This window comes from Pan troglodytes, chromosome 1 (genome assembly GCF_028858775.2).
Source record: "Pan troglodytes isolate AG18354 chromosome 1, NHGRI_mPanTro3-v2.0_pri, whole genome shotgun sequence".
NCBI lineage: Eukaryota > Metazoa > Chordata > Mammalia > Primates > Hominidae > Pan > Pan troglodytes.
Window position 1 is genome coordinate 29901376 of NC_072398.2, and position 20524 is coordinate 29921899.

The window sequence follows — 20524 nt, forward strand, 5'->3', positions numbered from 1 at the left end:
AAATCTCAACAAAAATCCAATGGGATAAGTACTATTAATATCATTTTACAGATGAAATTGAGACCTAAAACAGAGCAGCAATTTGGGTTAACAGAAATAGAGCTCCACTGAGAATTAGGAGACCTGAATTTCTTGTCTTGACCTGCAAGCTGTGGGAAAGTCTTTAACTCCTCTATTGCTATTATTAAATACCAGTAACAACTTCTCGGCTTACTTCACAAAGCTCTTGTGATGATCAAATGAAATAATGCGAAACCGGTTTATAAACCTAGAGTATTAATGTTATTCCGTGGAAAATTACATAAACACAAATATCTTTGGAAAGGTAATTTAAACAAAGTTGTAGAAAAGATAAAATAACACTATGCTAAGTCCTTTCATGTTTTTTCATTGTCCTTATTTATATTAGTTTAGAATACTTTATTTCAAAAATTTAAAAGTTTAAATACTTAAAAGGTTTCCAAATATTTACAGAATTGTGTCTGAAAAATTATGCACAGATGTTTGTCTATTGTTTTTCATTAATAAGATTAGCTACTGTCTACAGTGATAAGCATTTTAATAATAAAAAAGTCAGGAAAGTGTTATTTCTTAATATTTTAATTATCATTATAATTTGGCAGTAAAAATCTCTTTTCACAAAGACATTACACTTACATTAACAAATCACTCTTGATTCATTCATTTTTGTTTTTCCATTTCTCCTGGCAGCTTTGTAAGAATCCATAACTTCAATATGTCTAACTCAGTTTTGCTTAGCTCATGGTAAACATTTGGAAAACTATGAAACTTCGTGGTCACTCCTAGAGATTTTAACATTGAGTTTGTCTCTTCTGCCCAAGAATGAAGAACTAACTCATCTGCAGTACCATGACACTGAAATAATTCAGGAAGTACACCATTACTCTTCTGAAGAGCCTAGAGAAGAAGATATAAAGACAGAAAAGTTTAAGAAATTCCATTTAAGATCATTCTTAGAAATCAGAGAGAACAGGAAAATTCCAATTTTACCAAGGCTTCAATAACTAATGGGAAAAAAAAGACAGAGGGAGTGCTGTCTGAGGTATACATTGGTGGGCCAGGCCTGGGGACTTAGCTGGTTCCTGGCATCACTCAATTTGTAACTGTGTGTCACTTACATTTATTCTATAGAGGACGTCTTAAAAATGGCCAAAGCATTTCCTAAAGAAACTAAGTGACTTGGGAAGACAGACCTCTTCACACAATGTGGAAGGAGGGAGGAGTACAGAGCTAAGGCACAATCAAGGGGACAATTACATTTTAGTTCTCTATTCTGTATCTGCTTTAACATTTCCACTTCTGGTACTGAAGCTGTAACATTATAATTGAAGCTGCATCATATTCATAGATGAGGATATTGCTGCATAGTAAGTATGTGCTATGTAATTGATTTTTGTTTTATGTTCATGATGCAATAAGCAAACCCAGCTATAACCATCATGCAGTTTTAATATGTATAAAATTTACATATATGCTCCCCCACAACCACACACATGATTATCCTTTCCTCCTTGACATTTTGCTTAACAATATTTCTTGTACAGGGGATTTCCAAAACATTAATGATCAGCTGGAATTTAATCACTATGACTCATTTGGCCATGAATTCCAGGAATGGTCAATCCATATCAACTGTGCATCAACTGTGTGTGTGTTTTACAGCTTTATTACCGATTTTGCTTTAGTTTTAACATGTATATATTTCATATTTTTTTCATTTTTTTTTAAATCTGGAACTTACCTGGTAAACAGCAGATGCTTTATTCAGAAAACTAGAAAGAGCAAATACTCCTGCCACATCTTGATGATTTCTATATGCTAAATGCATTGCCATGCATCCTCCCATAGAGAATCCTCCTAAAAGCAAAAACATACTTAAAAGAAAAAGTAGAATACATAAAATAATAATTTAGGATATGATATATAACAATTTTCCATATTTTAAAAATATCTGGAGACCTTTAAAGAGAATGCTAAAAAGAAATTTCGTCTACTCTAAGTTTCACAGACAAAGGCCTGCGATAACATAAATAACCCTGTTCCCTCTATGTCACCACTGGTAAAGAGAGCTGTGCTCTACAAGGAGCTAGGATTAAACAAATATATCATGTTCACCAAGTAAAATATCTATCGTAATTCAAAATTAGTCATATTACAAGCATTACTTAAATTCTCAATATTTACTTATATTTTGTTTACACGTACAGAAACCCTCACACTGCAACACAATTAATAATTTGCACCTTTTTGTCTTACTTGCTAAGCTGTGAGCTCCATAAGGAGTTATGTATCTGGTGTTTGCTATATAATAGATGCTTAGTGAATTCTGAATTAAGAATGATAAAAAAAATTTGAGGAGCTAGTTAACACATTTTTGGATTACAATATTATTTTGGAAACTAATTTATGGTGATATAATAAAAATGAAACATGTATGCCTATATGTAGTTTTTAAAACCAAAGTTTGAAAAAAAAATTAGTCAAACTGTTATTGTCTCTTTAATGTACCAATTCTATGCCAGTCACTGGATATATGCAGATTAAAATACACAGACCCTCCTGTTCAGGGGAACTTTGAGAAGGAAACACATCCAACAAAGAATATGGAGATAGCTGTTATGAGGTGACGGCAGCAGAGAGAATGGTGATTCCAGGCCTGACGACAAGTCGGTGACTCAGTGTGACATTCCTAAGCTTGAGAGAAAGCTAAATGACATCTCATTATATTCCATGAGAAAATACAGAATGTAAATCATGTAGCCACACACTCATAGAAATACAAAAATATACTTTGAAGTAGAATTCAAATCTCCTAATTTCAAGTCTGCTGCTTTATTTCACTTAACAAAGTGTAAAGCTGAGCTCTTAAGAGACCATAAATTTGAATTTACTACAATAATCTTTTATACATGGAGGGAACTGAGGCCCAAGATTAGGTACATATTATTTTAAATATAAAACTATTAATAGTAATTGTGGAATTCAGATCTTTTGCAATAGAATTTAATATACTTTCTACCATCCCTTGATATTTATTAAAATAGGACTACTTTATCTGGAATAGGCAGGTAATATTATTTTGGACTCAGAACACAAATACCCGAGAGAAGATTACCAGTCTGGCAAAGTTTAGATTTTTTTAAAAAGGCACACTATGTAAATAATGAATAAAAGTTATCTGTGATTTTCAACATACCAGCAAGAAATAATAAGGTCTTATTGTAGCAGTAGCCCACCATGGACAAGAGCCACCTGAAAGGCTCTTTCAAAATACCCCCAATAACTCCAGATGTAGATACATCTAATTAGAAGTTCATAAATGAGCTTGGTGGGGGAGAAAAAAGCATAAGCATCTTAACACTGTATGTAAAATTTGCAAATGTACATTAGATTCTCCAAAAGGTTAAAAGCCACTGGGCTACATTATCCATGAATTTGTGCATTAATAAATCTTTGACATGTCCCATTTAGATATGAACAGCTTACGTAAATACACAAAATTAGTATTTCTGGTAAACATTTATTGTAAGTACACAGAAAAAATTCTCAACTTTATCGTTTTTTGCCACAATTCTAGTTACAGATTTCTCTCTGCTTATGAAGTTTTCTCTTTAATAACATCATGAGGGTTGTAAAGCGAAGACATTTTGAAATAAAATTCTTATCGATTTAATTTATTGAATATAAATTATTGAGATTTTGAAACCCTTAAGGGTAAGAAACAGTTTTTCTTCAATAATCATATTTTCATTGAGTGCTTATGATTAGCTGAACAAAGTGTCTCTGTGGTGCATGCATACTAATGAGTCAGTTTCAACTTTACACGCTCAGTGGTAAGTATAGTGCTTTGCACATAGCAGTAACTCAATAAAAATTTAACTGAATTTTTAGAAACCGTATGGGTTTCTAATGAAAGTAGTAAAAAATTTACAAATATCTCTTAAGCTTATCAAAGAGACAACATTAAGGAAACTAGTTCTAGTCCTGCCTGTGATACTCCCAAGCTGAATGTCTTTGTGTAAATTATTTAAAATGCTGGATTTCATTTATAGTAAAACAAGATAGAAGGACTAATCTCTAGATTTTCCATCAACCTTTTAAATACAAATACTTAATCAGTTATAAAAACTAAAATTGCGAGAGCTTTTAAAATGTACAGTTACTGTAAATACAGAAATCTACTTTCAGTTTAAGAATCCCTATCTCTCAGAACACAATTCTAGCTTTCCTAAAAGTTCACAGAATAGATCTTACCAAACACTCACTTCCTTCATCTCTTCCAATTTCCCCTCTGTTCTTTACAGCCCATTTACTTACAAAGGAATTTCGGGTTGCTTAAAATCAAACACACTGTTAATAATAAAACTACATCTCTAAAATAGGAGAGAATGTGAGAGAGGAAGAGATGGGATTTGAGCAAAGAGTGAGACACGGAGAATAAAAAAAGAGACTTACAGACCATGATGTTAGGGTGGGAGCAATAATTACGTGTGCAACTGGGCATTTAACAGTTTCTCTGTAGCAAGGCAATATTCTTTAACAGAAGGAATCATAACAAGTCATACTAGAAATTTTTCTTAGCATTGAATTCCTTAATGGAATTTATTAAATGGATCTTTATTAAACATAAAATTCAAAATCAGACATTCTACATACTGCCACTTCTGTTGCTGATTCTTCTCATAAAATTCTGGGACATAAAGACTTAACTTTCACTAGAATTTAATGATGGGAGCTGGGATTTTTGTGTTTTATTCATCAATGTATCCCTCTATGCTTACAACAGTGCCTGGCACACAGAAAGTGCTTATACTTATTAAACAAATGAACAATGTAACTGTAACTCAGTAACAATATCTCTGCAAGGAGACAAATTTATCATCAGAAAATGTAGGTTTTTGGTGATTTAATTTGATATAAAAGTAAAGCTTAAAAAAACCTACAAAATCTAGGAATGAATGATTAGTGTGCTCCAAGCCCATCATTCCTAATCTGACCTCTTAAAGATTTTAGACCCAATCCCAGACCCACTAACAAAATCTCACTGCATATGTCTAATTTTTAAAAGCTCTTATGCCATAAATCAGATGTCTGAGAATCACAGCTGTGTGGCAAATAATTCAAAATTAAGTAAAATGGGGAAAAACAAAAAGTTAAAATATGGTCACCATTTAAAGAAAAATCCACACGCGATAGATAACAAGGCTGCAGGAGCAAATTTATTATTTTTTTCTGAGAAATTCAAGAGCCTGAATTATGTGTCTGCCAAATGTAACTAATTAATATTTGAAATATGCAAGTGTGACCAAGGAACCAATTCTATATTTTATTTAACTAAAGAGCCACATGTAGCTAGTGGCTACCATAGTTCTAGATCATCTAAGCTGTACGAATGATTGAAAAAAGCTTCAAAATTTATAAATGAAGCAAAAATAAAATTAGTATTTCATAGATAATTTTGAGGCTAAGATAAAGATCATTAAAAGATAAAATGTAAATAAAAGATTAGTAGGCAAAAACTTACATTAAAAAGAGATTTTAAAAGCATAACTATCAAGAAAATTTTACATATGAAGTGACAAACACTTCATTTTTGTTGACCAGGGAATGTAATCACTTTATGTAGTTTCAGAGCCTTTTGATGGTAACAACTTAAAAAAAAAAAAGAGAAAGAAAACATTTACCCGCACATAAAATGTCATTATGAATACACATAAATGCATCCTGCAGACATTTAACTTCATGTTTAATTCTCTTAAGTTACAATGAAGAAAAATATACTCATTGAAATATTATTATTTTAAGATTTAATCTAAGTCCCTTTCCCATTTATGATTTTGTGAGGTAATCTGCAACTCCTCACTAGCCGTCTTTGACAATGCAATGACCTTTAGCATAGGACACTACTGTGAAAAGGGACTTTGTGTATTTTTTCCTAACAGAAGAAAATTTAACACAAAGAACTAGTTATTTGAATTCAATTTTCCACCTAAGAGTCTAAAAAATGATATAAAATCTACTGTTCAATAAGTAAATACGAAAATAGTAAATCCATTGTAGGTAATGGTTATAACGGGTATTTACGGTTGCTGGCAAAGTATTTAAAATGTCAAGAGTTAACATTTCAACATACACTTAAGATTAACAAGCTGAATAAAACATGTTAAAAAATAATAAACCTGGCTTTATGAACTCTTTATATAAAATAAAACAGAAACAATCTATAAAAAGACTATATTAGGAACATTAAGATAATCAATCTGAAAGTAAAATCCTTTAAAAAATCCACTTAAAGTGTGCTATCAACTGAAAAGAACTTTAAACATGCAATAAAGTCCATTACCATTCTAAATTTCAACACCTCTTCCATTTAACTGGTATACTATTATAATTATTCTTCAGATTTGGGAATACAGAAATTATGACTATTACATTTATTTGTATATCTCCTCTCATACAAAACTTGTGGGATAAACAAAATATTTATTTTCCTCTATGGAAAACTGTTAGAACAACAGTCCAGAGCCTTTAAAGTCCTACTAGTTGTTGAAGAAACATAAAATGTTTAATTAAAATACATATATGTTCAAAGAAAGTAGAAGAATGCTATCATTCTGAAGTTTTAGCTCCCAGCTGGGCTATAGAGAAAACGTGTACAAGTTCAGAAAAAGGCAGGCTGGAAATTTTGATGCTAGACTTCATCTTGGGAATTCTAACTATCCCTTCATTTATTTTTATTTTTAATCTTATTGCAAAATTAATATACACCCATTGTACAAAATGTTTCTTGTACAAAAGTTTCTTGTACAAAATTTTACAATATTTTGTACTGTACAGAATTTTGACATGTTCTCTTAAATTTCATTTTTACAGTTAAACTAACTCTACATGTTCAATGTATCTTATTTTTTTCATGTAATACTAATTTGAAAGTCTTTCTACAGAATTACAAAATTTTATAATTATTTTTAATTGAACACATACTTACTGAGTGCTTTTTATGTGTGTGTGCATGTAGTACTTAATGGTTACATAATACTCAATTCTATTAATAGGCCATCATTCCCTTAACCATTCCTGTCATGATGGATATTTAGATCATCCACGTAAATTACTCCAGTGTAGTTCCAGAAAGACTTGATTCTCTCTGCTTCAAAATTCTGATAATATGCTTATATTATCAAAATTCTGATACATCTATTCATATCAATTGTCAGGTTCTATACATCCTAGATCTAAGTTAAGCCTAAATTATAACAGTATTCTCTCTTAACAACGAATTATCACCACCTAGTGGCCAATAAAGGAAGGTATTATGGGGACCCGGGTTCTAGGCCCAACTCTGTATTAGCCAGGAACACTTTGAATTTTAGTTTCTTCACCTCTGAAATGAAAATAATTATATCCTACTTTACTTTTACCTACTGCAAGGCCCAGCAGATCTAATGTATATAAAAACAACTTCAGAACTTAAAACATTACCTAAATATAAAACACTGACATGTAATGGCAATTTTAAAACTATCCAGTGCAATATAGATGTCAATTAATTTAAAGCTATCTCTACCATATGTACTTTCTAAGCACAACAATACACAAGGGAAAAATGATATACCTTTCTCCAGTTTCCTGTCTTAGACAGAAACAAACTAGAAGGAAATGAAGAGTTCAAGACAGGCTTTAATAATGATGGAGAATGTACTGACAATAAAATGCTTATATTCTGCACACTGGACACTGTTAATATGTTAATAAAGCCAGAAGAAGGCAGGACAATCTATTATTAATAATTTTCTCAGAATACAGAATTTGAATCCTGGTTCTGTCAATGACTATACTGCCAACTTTCGAAAAGTAATTTAAAAGTCACTATTCTATTGCCTGTTTTCCCTAAGTTTTATCTTAATGTCTGGTAGAATCATATGAAACATAAATATACAAAAAGAAATTTTAAAAAATCAACATTTTTCTTATATTCCTAATGTGCAGAGTGAGGATCCATGAATGTCTCCAAGGAACCCCCTTTAATTGAACATCCCCTGTAATGAGCCTTTTGCTGAGTTCTCCCTATCTTAACAAAGTTTACTATTTTTTCTATTAAGAAAGCAGTGCATATCCATTGCAGAAAGCTTAGAAAACAAAAAATTTTCATAGCTAAACCCCATAGATGATTAAAATTTTAAATGTAGTTTTACTCATCCTGGTATTCCTGAAGTCTTAAAATAGTGTGTCAGTTTAGCATTTCATCATTCTACTAGATCTATTGCATTTGCTTTCTTGCTGTTTTTCTGACCTTCACACTGACTAGTCAGCCCTCCAGAGTTGTCAGCATAATCTTTCTAAAATGCCCATTTGATCACATCATTCACTCCCTGTATATAATTCAATGATACTAGGATTTGGGATGTACACCAAACTATTTCCTGGAAGGATTTAATGTGTCCCTTGCTTTCTTTCATGAACATGTTTCTCTCCTTGTTTACCAGTCACATTCTCAATTATTCTTTAAGACTCAGTTGCCACTTCAACAAAGCAGTTCCCAACTCCCAGAAAGATTTACTTCTCTCCTTGCTGCTTACACTATACCTTCGACATTGTTCTTCAATAATACCTGTACAGTATTAGAATACTTTACTTCCCTCTCTGCCTTACTAGACTGTAAATTTCTCAGTTTCTTTTATACTCCAGCACATAACATTTTATTGACAATTTGAAAATAAAATTTAGTGAGAAGTATCATTTTTGACCTGTCCAAGCTAGACACACTACCTAGAAAAGGTAGAAGATCATATACTGTAAAAAAAAAAAAAAAAAAGGTTTGTAAAACTGAGTTCAACATAACAAAGTACCACTAATCAAATAAAACCGCAAAGAATGGGCTCCTATCTACATCAAATACAGAGAGTAGTTTTGTTTTATAAAGTTACACAAACACAACTACACTCTCAGAGATTGGGTCCCATTAGGACATACTGTCTTACATTAAATCAGAAATCTGAACAGATTATTAAACAAAATAAATAAGGTTAACAACTTTTGAACCTATCACCTTCGTATTTCTTTTCCAATCTTACATTTTGCTAGTTTTTCCCATTATAATTCATTTTTAAAAGAAACCTAGCCTGGGCCAGACATGGTGGTTCACAGGTATAATACCAACACTCTGGGAGACTGAAGCAGAAGATCACTTGAGGTCAGGAGTTTGAGACCAGCCTGGGCAACATAGAGAGACTCCATCTCTACATAAAACAAGCAAACAAAAAAAAAAAACAGCCAGGCATGGTGGCAAGTGCCTATCATCCTAACAATTCAAGAGGCTGATGCAGGAGGATCACTGAGTCCAGGAGTTTAGGTTGCAGTGAGCTATGATCACGCCACTGCACTTCAGCCTGGGCAACACAGCAAGACCCTGTTTCAAAAAAAAATTACCTAACTTCATTCCTCACTATGGGTTGTGTGTGCTTAATAAAAATTGTTTGGAATCTCAAATGCATTTTTCTTTTATTTCCCACTGAATCCCTCCTTCATTAAAACGTTATGAATAGCACTTAAATCTGACCTAACAACTTAAATGTACCCTAATAGACACTGTACAAAAGTATAAAAGCTAGTAGAAAAATACTAAACAGTAACTCTTGTTTAATCTAGGAGCAATGAAAAAGAAAGAGGGAAGCAGAGCTCATATACTACTGAGGAAAAAGTAAGCAGCTGGTAGGGAAGAAACAACTAAGGTACCTGTAAGTCTCCAAGTGGTACCACTGTTCCAGTGTGGCCTTTTGCTATCCAGGTGACAATAGGATGGGTGGTATGAAGTATGTAATAATGGCAAGAAAACTTTTTCAACATTACATGTCAGACACATTTGTATTTCACATGAACTGACTAGTTCAACTACCACAACTCTAAAAGGTAGGTATTATTACCATCATCCAAGACACAGAGAATAAGGAGACTGGACACCTACAAAGTGGGGAATATAGGATTAGAACTCAGCACTCTGAGTCTAGAGCCCAAGTTCTTAACTATGTTATATGATGTCAGCTTAAGGGCATTTGTAATTATGATGTTTCTAACTCAGGGAATACATACATGAGAAGTTCAGCTAGATCACTAAGATAAACAACCACCACAACAAAAAACTGCAACAAAAGACTTGAATATTATTTGCTCTATGAATCAATAACTAATGTATGTGAAGAATCCAGCATATGAAAAGTGGGGTAATAGGACTAATGTTTTGTCACAGTATAAGAGGTCAAGAAACGTGTGTTTTGTGGCATGTGTATAATTCCATAAAACTTAGTGAAGATTTATTTTCACTGGCTGGTTAAAGAACTATACAGTTAACAAAAACAAACATGACTGCCTTTGCACTTTTGTGGTCTCTTTCTGTATCTCAATGTAGAAAAAAGAGGCTTTATAGACATTAATTAGCTCATCTCACAAAAAATGTTTTTACCCCCACTTTAATTTGGTATATTATATATTATAATATGAAATTAATAAATCTTAGATTTTATAATTTCATAAGTCAACATATCTTCCAAAAAGAAATTTTATTCTCATAAACCCAAAAGAGGCTTAACAAAATACTGACCATATAACTGTTGCTTTAGAATTATAAATAAGACTGTCTTTTAACAAGGTTCTCTTGGTACTTCAGAAAATAGTCTTCCATTATATGGTAGAAAGAAACAAAAATAAACTCCAGATGAGTCAAATAATTCAGTGTAAAAAAAAAAGCAACACTAGAAAAACCAGTAGAAAATTTATTTTATATTCACCCACGTTCTAATGAGAAAACTTAAACTCAGAAATTATTTCAAATAAATTATAAAAGATTTTAAAAGTTTTTTTATGTCAAACTATAATGGAATTGAAAATAACAAATTAAGCACAAATTAAAATTAGTTACCACTTCCTGTGTACTTATTTTGAGAAAAATTTTTTCAAGACCATATTAATCAATGTAATAAGGTTCTAATTCTTCTAAAGATGGTTGGAAGTATCAACTGGTACACTTTTTTTGTGACAGGAGTTTGATAATACGTATTAAGAATCTTAAAAAAGTTCAGCTAAATGTAAGAATCATTGGCTTTAAAATGAAATAAAGTCAGATTCAAAATTCATATTGGCTCTCAGACCTTAAGAAAATCCAGAGATTCCAGGTTAGTGGACTGCTTCCTTGTACCAGGAGGCAACTCCGGGGAGACAGAAGCTCCTGTCCTCAGGACCCTTCCAGACCTTGCCATATATATCTCTTCACCTGGCTGTTCCTCTCTTCTTTATAATATCTTCTATAATCAAGTGATAAACTTTATACTGAAGAGGAAATAATCCAAGCAAGGAAGAGCAAGCAGATCAAGATGTGTAGCTCTTTTGGCTGCCAAGTTGTGGTTTTTGACAGATCGTGGCATCAGGAACACTACCCCCAAAAGAGATCTTGTGAGCACTGAAGGCCAAATGCTGTGAAGGCCAAGGGTTGTGGTGATGGATGATGTGGTATCAACAATCCAACAAGCAAAGCAGGTCTACGGATCAACTGCTTATCCCACGTGGTGGCAGTGACAGTCCAACCCTTGGGTGATATCAATGTTTTGCACCATCTAGAGAAGATGGAATACCAGTTGATGAACTGACCTCAAACCATCCTGAAATGTGCTAATAAGTGGTGGGCATTTCAAGAGTTGGTTGGCCATGGTGTTCCTCTGTCAGATACTTTTTCTTATGATGGCTATAAAAATTTTGCTAAAATGACTGATGAAACAGAAGTACTGGAGCTACAAATGGTAGTGAAGAATGCATGGGGTCATAGAGGTAAAGCTGTTTTCTTGGCTCGAGATAAGCACCATTTATTTGGCTGATCTAAGCCATCTTATTCATCATGAAGCTCTATACCAATTCCAGAAGCATGTAGAAGAGTTTCAGGGACAGGATATATGTTCCATTGTCATGGGAGGCTGTATGGTTGGCACCATGTTACGTTGTTCAATAGATGGAAGGATGCAAAGCAACTGCTCACTAGGTGGTGTGGGGATAATGGGCTCACTGAGTGAACAAAGGAAGCAGCTAGCTGTCCAGGTGTCTAATATCCTGGGGATGGATGTGTGTGGCACTCATCTCTTGATGAAAGATGATGGCTCCTTCTCTGTGAGGCCAGTGAAATTTGCTATTTTCCTTCAGATGGACCTTAAATTTAATTTCTTGGACACTTGAAGGCAATAATATTCGAGACCAGCCTGGGCAACACGGTGAAACCCCGTCTCCACAAAAATACAAAAAATTAGCCGGGCGTGGTGGCGGGCGCCTGTAGTCCCAGCTACTCGGGAGGCTGAGGCAGGAGAATGGCGTGAACCCAGGAGGCGGAGCTTGCAGTGAGCCAAGATCATGCCACTGCACTCTAGCCTGGGCAACAGAGTGAGACTCCATCTCAAAAAAAAAAAAGAAAAAAAAAATTAGCCGGGCGTGGTGGCGTGTGCCTGTAGTCCCAGCTACTTGGGAGGCTGAGACAGGAGAATTGCTTGAACCCAGGAGGCGGAGGTTGCAGTGAGCCGAGATCTTTCCACTGCACTCCAGCTTGGGCGGGCCACAGAGCGAGACTCTGTCTCCAAAAAAAAAAAAAGATCAGTATTAACCAGCTTTAAGAGAGGTTTGATCATGCTTACTTGTGCAATTTTTCCCCATTTTAAAAAGAAGTGTTATAAAATTTTTTTCCATACACTTAAATAATATTAAAATTGATTGAAAGGTTGATTATTCATGAACAGAATAATACTTCTTGTCTGTACAGGATCTCATTTCACCTCATAAAAAAGATACAAAAGAGGAGTTTCTAACTTATCTTCGGATATTCTAATCATACCTAAAAGAATTTGTCTTGCACAGGGTAACTGAGGGACTCACATACATATATTAGTACCTCCAACTCATTAACAGAAAGAAATACTAAATGCTTTTTTTCACTGAATGACCATACTTTGGAGTACGCATACTACTTGGTATTGAGAAATAAATGGGGAAGAGAACTGCTTAATTAAATCATCATTCATATGTTCACGTATAGACCTTCTGGTTGCCACATATATTATGATATATATACTTTGAATAGTTACATGTCATGTGTAAGTAGACAAATGCATTTAAAAACACAAACAGAACAACCTCTGTATTTGATGAAAAGCTCAAGTTTGTGTTGGTGGGGTATGGGAACCAGGAAAAATGTACGTAGCTTTTTTTCAACTTAACCAACTATATCATAGGAAATGTCTGAAATTAGTTCACTTCTAATTTTACTTACCATCTTTTGTGCATTCACGTAATATTAAAACATAGCTTTAGCAACCTATTTCTGGGCTGTAAACTTATACATCAGAATGAAAAGGGGAGAAATGGTTAACTTAGATTTTATAAACATGGAGATCTTCTTGAATACCCTTAAAAATTAAGGTAAAGAATAAGAAAAAATTATTCTGGAAGAACCCAAAAGAAACTGCAATAGATATTTAAGTGAATGTTAAATTTATTTTCATAAATATTTAATAACTTATGTAATTTCATTTCCATTATGAGAAAAAATATATCAAATGTGTAATCATGATAAAATCTTAATTACTGTAAATTTTTTATGTCAAAATTGTAATTCTAAACTATACTTTAAAAACATTTCTGATAGTTTTTATATCACCCATGAAAACTGGATTATATATAGCATATATAATATGTACATATATGCATATATTATAAGCTATTCTACTTAAAATGTTTAATAATAGTTTTTTTCTTTTTTGGTGCCTATAATTGACTGGTCATTTCTGCTAGCTTTTCTACAATGAATGCTGAAATACTTCTGTATATGCTGTCAATCAGAAAACTACCCTGGAGCATTAGAAAAATTCAACAAGAGACTTGATTTAATCAATCACATTGTCGGACTTTGAAAATATATCAAAGGCACTGATTTTTAAAAATCATCTTTTTCTCAAGAAGAAAATGGAAAAACAAATTATCTTCATTCAGTGAGCCCCAAGTTTGGGGTTTGAGGGGGCTTACAGACATTGCAAAATCAAGTCTTGTGTTATATTTTTCTCCCAGGTGACTTTTTTTGAGGTTTATGGGCAATCTGGCTGGTAAGACATGATTCCCTCTAAGAAAATATAGGTGCTCAAACAGGTAACCTCTCCTGCTACTGTTTTTATATGTGTGTTTAACTTCATTTAAGATTTGTTTCTGCTTTGAGAAGCATCTGTTCATGTACTTTGCCCACCTTTTAATGGGGTTTTCTTTTTTTTGTAAATTTGTTTAGTTCCTTGTAGATTCTGGATATTAGACCTTGGTCAGATGGATAGATCGCAAAAATTTTCTCCCATTCTGTAGGCTGTCTGTTCACTCTGATGACAGCTTCTTTTGCTGTGCAGAAGTGCTTTAGTTTATTAGATACCATCTGTCAACTTCTGCTTTTGTTGCTATTGCTTTTGAAATTTTCATCATAAAATCTTTGCCCGTGTCTATGTTGTGAATGGTATTGCCTAGATTTACTTCTAGGGTTTTTATAATTTTTGGTTTTACATTTCAGTCTTTAATCCATCTTGAGTTAGTTTTTGTATAAGGTGTAAGGGGTCCAGTTTCAATTTTCTGCATATGTCTAGCCAGTTTACTCAGCACCATTTATTAAATAGGGAATCCTTTCCCCACTGTTTGTTTTTGTCAGATTTGTTGAAGATCAGATGGTTGTAGATGTGAGGTCTTATTTCTGAGATCTCTATTCTGTTCCATTGGTCTATGTGTCTGTTTTTGTACCAGTACCATGCTGTTTGGTTACTGTAGCCTTGTAGTATAGTTTGAAGTTGGGTAGCATGATGCCTCCACCTTTGTCCTTTTTGCTTAGGACTATCTTGGCTATATGGGCTCTTTTTTGGTTCCAATTTTAAAGTAGTTTTTTCTAATTCTGTGAAGAATGTCAATGGTAGTTTAATGGGCATAGCATTGAATCTATAAATTACTTCGGGTAGTATGGCCATTTTCATGATATTGATTCTTCCTATCCATGAGCATAGAATGTTTCTCCATTTGTTTATGTCCTCTCTTATTTCCTTGAGCAGTGGTTTGTAGTTCTCCTTGAGGAGGTCCTTTGTATTCCTAAGTATTTTATTCTCTTTGTAGCAATTGTGCATGGGAGTTCATTCACGATTTAGCTCTCTGCTTGCCTATTGTTGGTGTATAGGAATGCTTGTGATTTCTACATATTGATTTTGTATCCTGAGACTTTGCTTAAGTTGCTTATCCACTTAAGAAGCTTTGGGGCTGAAACGATAGAGTTTTCTAGATATTGGATCATGTCATTTGCAAATAGACACAGTTTGACTTCTTCTCTTCCTATTTGAACACACTTTTTATTTCTTTTTCTTGCCTGATTGCCCCAGCCAGAACTCCCAATACTATGCTGAATAGAAGTGGTGAGAGAGAGCATCTTTGTCTTGAGCTGGATTTCAAGGGGAATGGTTACAGCTTTGGTCCATTCAGTATGATACTGGCTGTGGGTTTGTCATAAATGACTCTTCAGACATTTCTCAAAAGAATACACTTATGCAGCCAAAAAATATGAAAAAAAGCTCAACATCACTTATCATTAGAGAGCTGCAAATCAAAATCACAATGAGATGCCATCTCATACCAGTCTGAGTGGCAATTATTAAAAATTCAAGAATTTCTGAATTTTGAATTTTTAATATGCTGGCAAGGCTGTGAAGAAACAGGAACACTTACACTGTTGGTGAAAATGTTAATTAGTTCAAGGATTGTGGAAGACAGTGTGGCAATTCCTCAAAGACCTAGAACCGGAAATACCATCTGACCCAGCAATTTCATTACTGGGTATATACCCAAAGGAATATAAATCATTCTATTATAAAGATACATGCACACATATGTCCACTGCAGCAGTATTCACAATAGCAGACATGAATCAATCCAAATGCCCATCAATGACAGACTGGGTAAAGAAAATGTGGTACATATACACCATAGAATACTATGCAGCCATAAAAAGGAACAAGATCATGTCTTTTGCAGGGACAAGGATGGAGCTGGAAGCCATTATCCTCAGCAAACTAACACAGGAACAGAAAACCAAACACTGCATGTTGGAAGCTGAACCATGAGAACACATGGACACAGAGAGGCAAACAACACACACTGGGGCCTGTCAGGGAGGCGGTGAGAGGGAGAGCATCAGGATAAACAGCTAATGAATACAGGTCTTAATACCTAGGTGATGGGTTAATAGGTATAGCAAAACACCATGACACATGTTTACCTATGTAACAAACCTGCATGTCCTGCACATGTATCCTGGAACTTAAAATAAAATTAAAATTTTTAAAAGATTTGATTTTGTTGTACTAGGATTTTTAAAAATGTAATATACTGCAGAAAATCCATAATATCTCTAGTACTCAAAGATGAACTAGATAAAGTAACGGATCTGGGAAAGGAAGAGAGAAGATGGGGCAAGAGACAAATGGACAGCAGTTACCATTCAGTGTGATAAACTCTTCAATACACACTCATTAAGAGTACTACTCAGAGTATTTTCTCCTTTTATCTATTTTTTTGCTTATGAAGAATGTACTTTTATTTTTTAAAGCAATTTCTCATCCTGATCTTTTCTTTTCCTATTGCCACCACACCACTTCAGACTTTCATTATATTATACTGGTTTCTCCATGTCAGACTTCTCATCCTTTTACTTACCCCTTCCGCCAAATTAGTTTTTCAAAGTACAATTCTTATGACTTGAAGACATTATTTAATGATCCTTTACCAATTATTACATGTTATTATACCTACAAAATAAAGGATTAAAAACTGAACAGAGTATTTACTGAGAGTCTGGAAGAAACCAAATAGTTTGTTCATCTCTCAGTAAACAGATATTATATTATTATTTCCACTTTACAGATTAGGTAGCAAAAATTAAGTGTAGGTAATAAGTGGTGAGCCAACTAGGAAGTGGTGGACTGTAGATTTGAACTCATTTTTGTCACCACTATGCCATCACGTTCTAGTCTCTTACTGTGGCTATCTGAGTCAACAGGTACTTTTTAGTTAGACACAAACTTTGTTACAGCCAACTACTGTCCAGACAGACAAAAACAAAAAGCATTACTCTGTCCACTTCTACTTTACTGTACAAATCATTCCCTCTACCTAGACTTCTACACTGTAATAGTTAAAATTTTAATAATTTGTGCATCTTAAATGCCACTGCCATCTTTCTATTAAATCTTTCTCTTACAGCCCCAAATGCATGTGACTACTTCTTCCTCTCAATTCCTATAGTACTGACAATTTACTGATTGGGTAATGTTATTTGTTATAGATTTCCTGAGTATTTGCTCTGTGCCAGGCATTGTGATAGGTTCTGGGAAATAAAAAGAAATATATACTATCATTGGCTTTGAAAAGCTATTAGTTATACCACATTAGAGCACTCATCACAGCCTGGCTGGCATTATAGTTACCACTTTAAGAATCTCATTGGCCCTTTCAGGTTGTAAGAAATATGTAAGGCAGATAGATCTTGCTTTACTTATCTGCACATCCCCGTGAACATCTATAATAATGCGTAGCACATAGTGGGGACTTAAAAAATACTTGCTAAAGATTGAATGATGACTGAATGATACATGATTCACATGTTTGGAATTCTATCTTCTAACTACTTCATAATCCCCTAGACTAAGTTGGGAATCCCTTCCCTACACTCTTCCTAGTCCTCCCATAATGCTCCATGTTTATCTCTATTAGAGTTAAACATCAACGTTAAACATGGAAACACAGAAATATAGAGTTAAACATAATGAGGAAATTAAGGACCAGAAAGGTGATGTTATTATGCTAGAGGCCACGCTGCTTTCAACAAAGTGGAAACTAACGCCAAGACAGAATAGAATGGATTTTATCCATTATATCATGTTGTCTCTCATGACTCAACAGACAGTTCAGCACTTCAATAAACACAAAGAAAGTTTATTAGTTTACCCAAATCCCATCTATAAAGAATTTCAATGTGCATTTTAATGTTATTTAGAACATAATGGGGATACTTAATTTGCTTTTTAATTTCATCATTAAATACAACTCATTGTAAGTTAAATAGTTACATTTGGAAATAAAACCCTTTCACCAAAATATGTCGTGTACCATTCATATTCTACATGCCCCATCTCACTTTTGCATGTATTAGAAAAAGATTTTAATAATTTATGTATGTGCTAAGTACAGAAACAGAAAAAGGTATTAAGCAGAATAAAGAGCCTATATAAAGCTACTTATATTCCCTTAGGAACAGGGCTTGCTAGAGACAGTCTAACAAAAATTTATAAATATTCTTGTGAGATTAACTCTGAAGATTATAATTTTCATAAATGTAGTGGTATATTTTGACTGTATATCTTAATGGCAATAGATGTTTAAACTTATATTCATAAGAGTTAAGGTAACTGAAGTAAAATGTTTTAAAAATTGAAATGAATAATCTCTTAACTGAAAATTAAACTAGAAGAAAAATTTTAACTGCCACAAGATTTTCAAAATCCGTTATTATTCAAAAAGAAAATCAATTAAAGTTTCATGCGCTGCTGTTTATAATTCTAATATCTTTGAAATCCTCAATATGTAAAGTTTATCTGAAACTATGAATGCATCGAATGATATACAAGTGCTTCTAAATAATGTTCCAAGTAAGATTTGATGTATAGAATTAGATAAAAGTGAACAGTGATAAATTACCAACATTTAAAGGTCTTACCTATTAATATCCTGTTCTTCTTGATGCCACTTTTTACTTCTTCATCAATCAAATCAGTAAGCACTTGACACATGACATCAATTGATTCAAGGTGTTCTGGGCAGTCATTGGTTATTTTAAATCTGTCAAACCATACATTGGAGATTCCTCCTTTCATAGGAGTATATGATCTGTTTAACAACCGCCCCCCCCAAATAAAAAGAAAAGAAAAGGGAATATGAAAATGGATGCTTTAATTACCAAAATAATAGTGTTTTGAATAAATGATTTCAATTTCTTCTAAGTTTTATAAGTTAAATGCATATTAAAACTACGCTCATGTATATTGTATTAACTATCCCATACTTATATCTAATCCATTAAAATCTACTAATGCCAGTTCATATCCTCTTTACCTACTCCCTCCATCTTTTAAGAGGGAGAACAGTTACAGTACCAGTGAATCTTAATCCATTCATTGTATATTCATGCTCTGGGATACTATGTTCGTTAAAAAAAATACACACACATACGTGCACAGGCACACACACCATCAAGATATTCCAAACTGTAATGGAGTAAAGGGGGTCCTGTATTCCAAGTATTATGTTGGTAGATGTAAATGAAAGGGGAACAAAAAAAAACCTTAGAGATTTCTGTGGGCAAACACAGAGCGGGATGGGGGCTATTTTAGATAAACACAGAGAACAAATGTTTTCCAAATATGAAAAACGGAAGAGTTGCACAGAAGATAATCCTTATCCCTTGGCATGCCCTGCTTTCTCCTCACGTAATGATGAGAAACAGAGTGCCAAAGAAAACATAGCCAGTGACAAAAGTGCCTATAGTAATTTGAAAGAACTCTAAACCAATGACAAGTAATATTTCCCTTTGATGAACCCAGACACAGGATTCTTTCCACACCAATACCTCCTCTACTTTGCCATCTCAAATTTAGCTGTATACTGTCACCCACCAAAGTTAGTAAAGTAAAAGCATGAAATGTGCAGCTAAATTGAAAAACAAAAATAGACGGCTAAAAGACAACAGGTGAGACCTGAACATGCTTTTGTACTTCTTCTCTAGTGAAAAACCCAAGTAGAACCTCAGCATATTCAAGGAGCTAGAAATATTCAATTGTCATTGGCCTTGGGATGCATACAATCTTTAGGACCAGTGGGTGGTGCTGGAAGGGAAAAAATTACACCATTTTTCAATATTGACCATACCACCCCAAAATAAATGGACATCCACTTAAGGAGCTTGAACGTCAAGGTTATATTTGGAAAGTTTCTCAGAGAAACTAAAAAAAAAACCTGGAAACAAGAAAGTTGAACTGACTAAAATTTAACAAAAATTCATATACGGGGATCTTTTATTTACTCAAATAGAATCATATAAACATTACTTTGTAACACATTTTCTAAAATTTAAATGGATATGATGAATACCTCTGAAAGTCAGTACATAAAAACTTAAATGTTTTCCCTAAGTTTATGCAGATACATAAAATTTTTTAAATATGAGATTATATATATATACATTGTTTAGATATTTTTCATGTAAATCTTATTCATTTTTTACCCATCTCTACATTCCTCCTCTTCTCTCCAACTCCCTCACACATCTTGTCCTTTACATTCGGTAAACTGTGTAAATGATCTGAAATATATCCTTCAATGTTATTCTTATAAATTAAAATATGCATATTTACAG

The 20524-nt window shown here is 33.5% G+C and overlaps 1 protein-coding gene and 1 pseudogene across 31 annotated transcripts in view; one reads left to right on the forward strand and one right to left on the reverse strand.

The window, feature by feature from the left end:
* The window catches only part of LYPLAL1 (lysophospholipase like 1), a 219891-nt gene that overhangs the window by 181647 nt on the left and 17720 nt on the right, over positions 1–20524 (reverse strand). For 20 of the 31 annotated variants that reach the window (XR_010150114.1, XR_010149986.1, XR_010149943.1 and 17 more), the window contains 3 exon segments: positions 18830–18999; positions 1763–1878; positions 658–918 (listed from right to left, as the gene is read on the reverse strand). Coding sequence is in view for 8 of the 31 variants with exons in the window: in NM_001246375.1 (NP_001233304.1) it covers positions 682–918; positions 1763–1878; positions 18830–18999 (523 nt within the window). In the remaining 23 variants the exon portion in view is untranslated. 31 annotated transcript variants of the gene reach the window in all.
* On the forward strand, positions 9155–12237 carry LOC104004722 (beta-citrylglutamate synthase B-like; annotated as a pseudogene).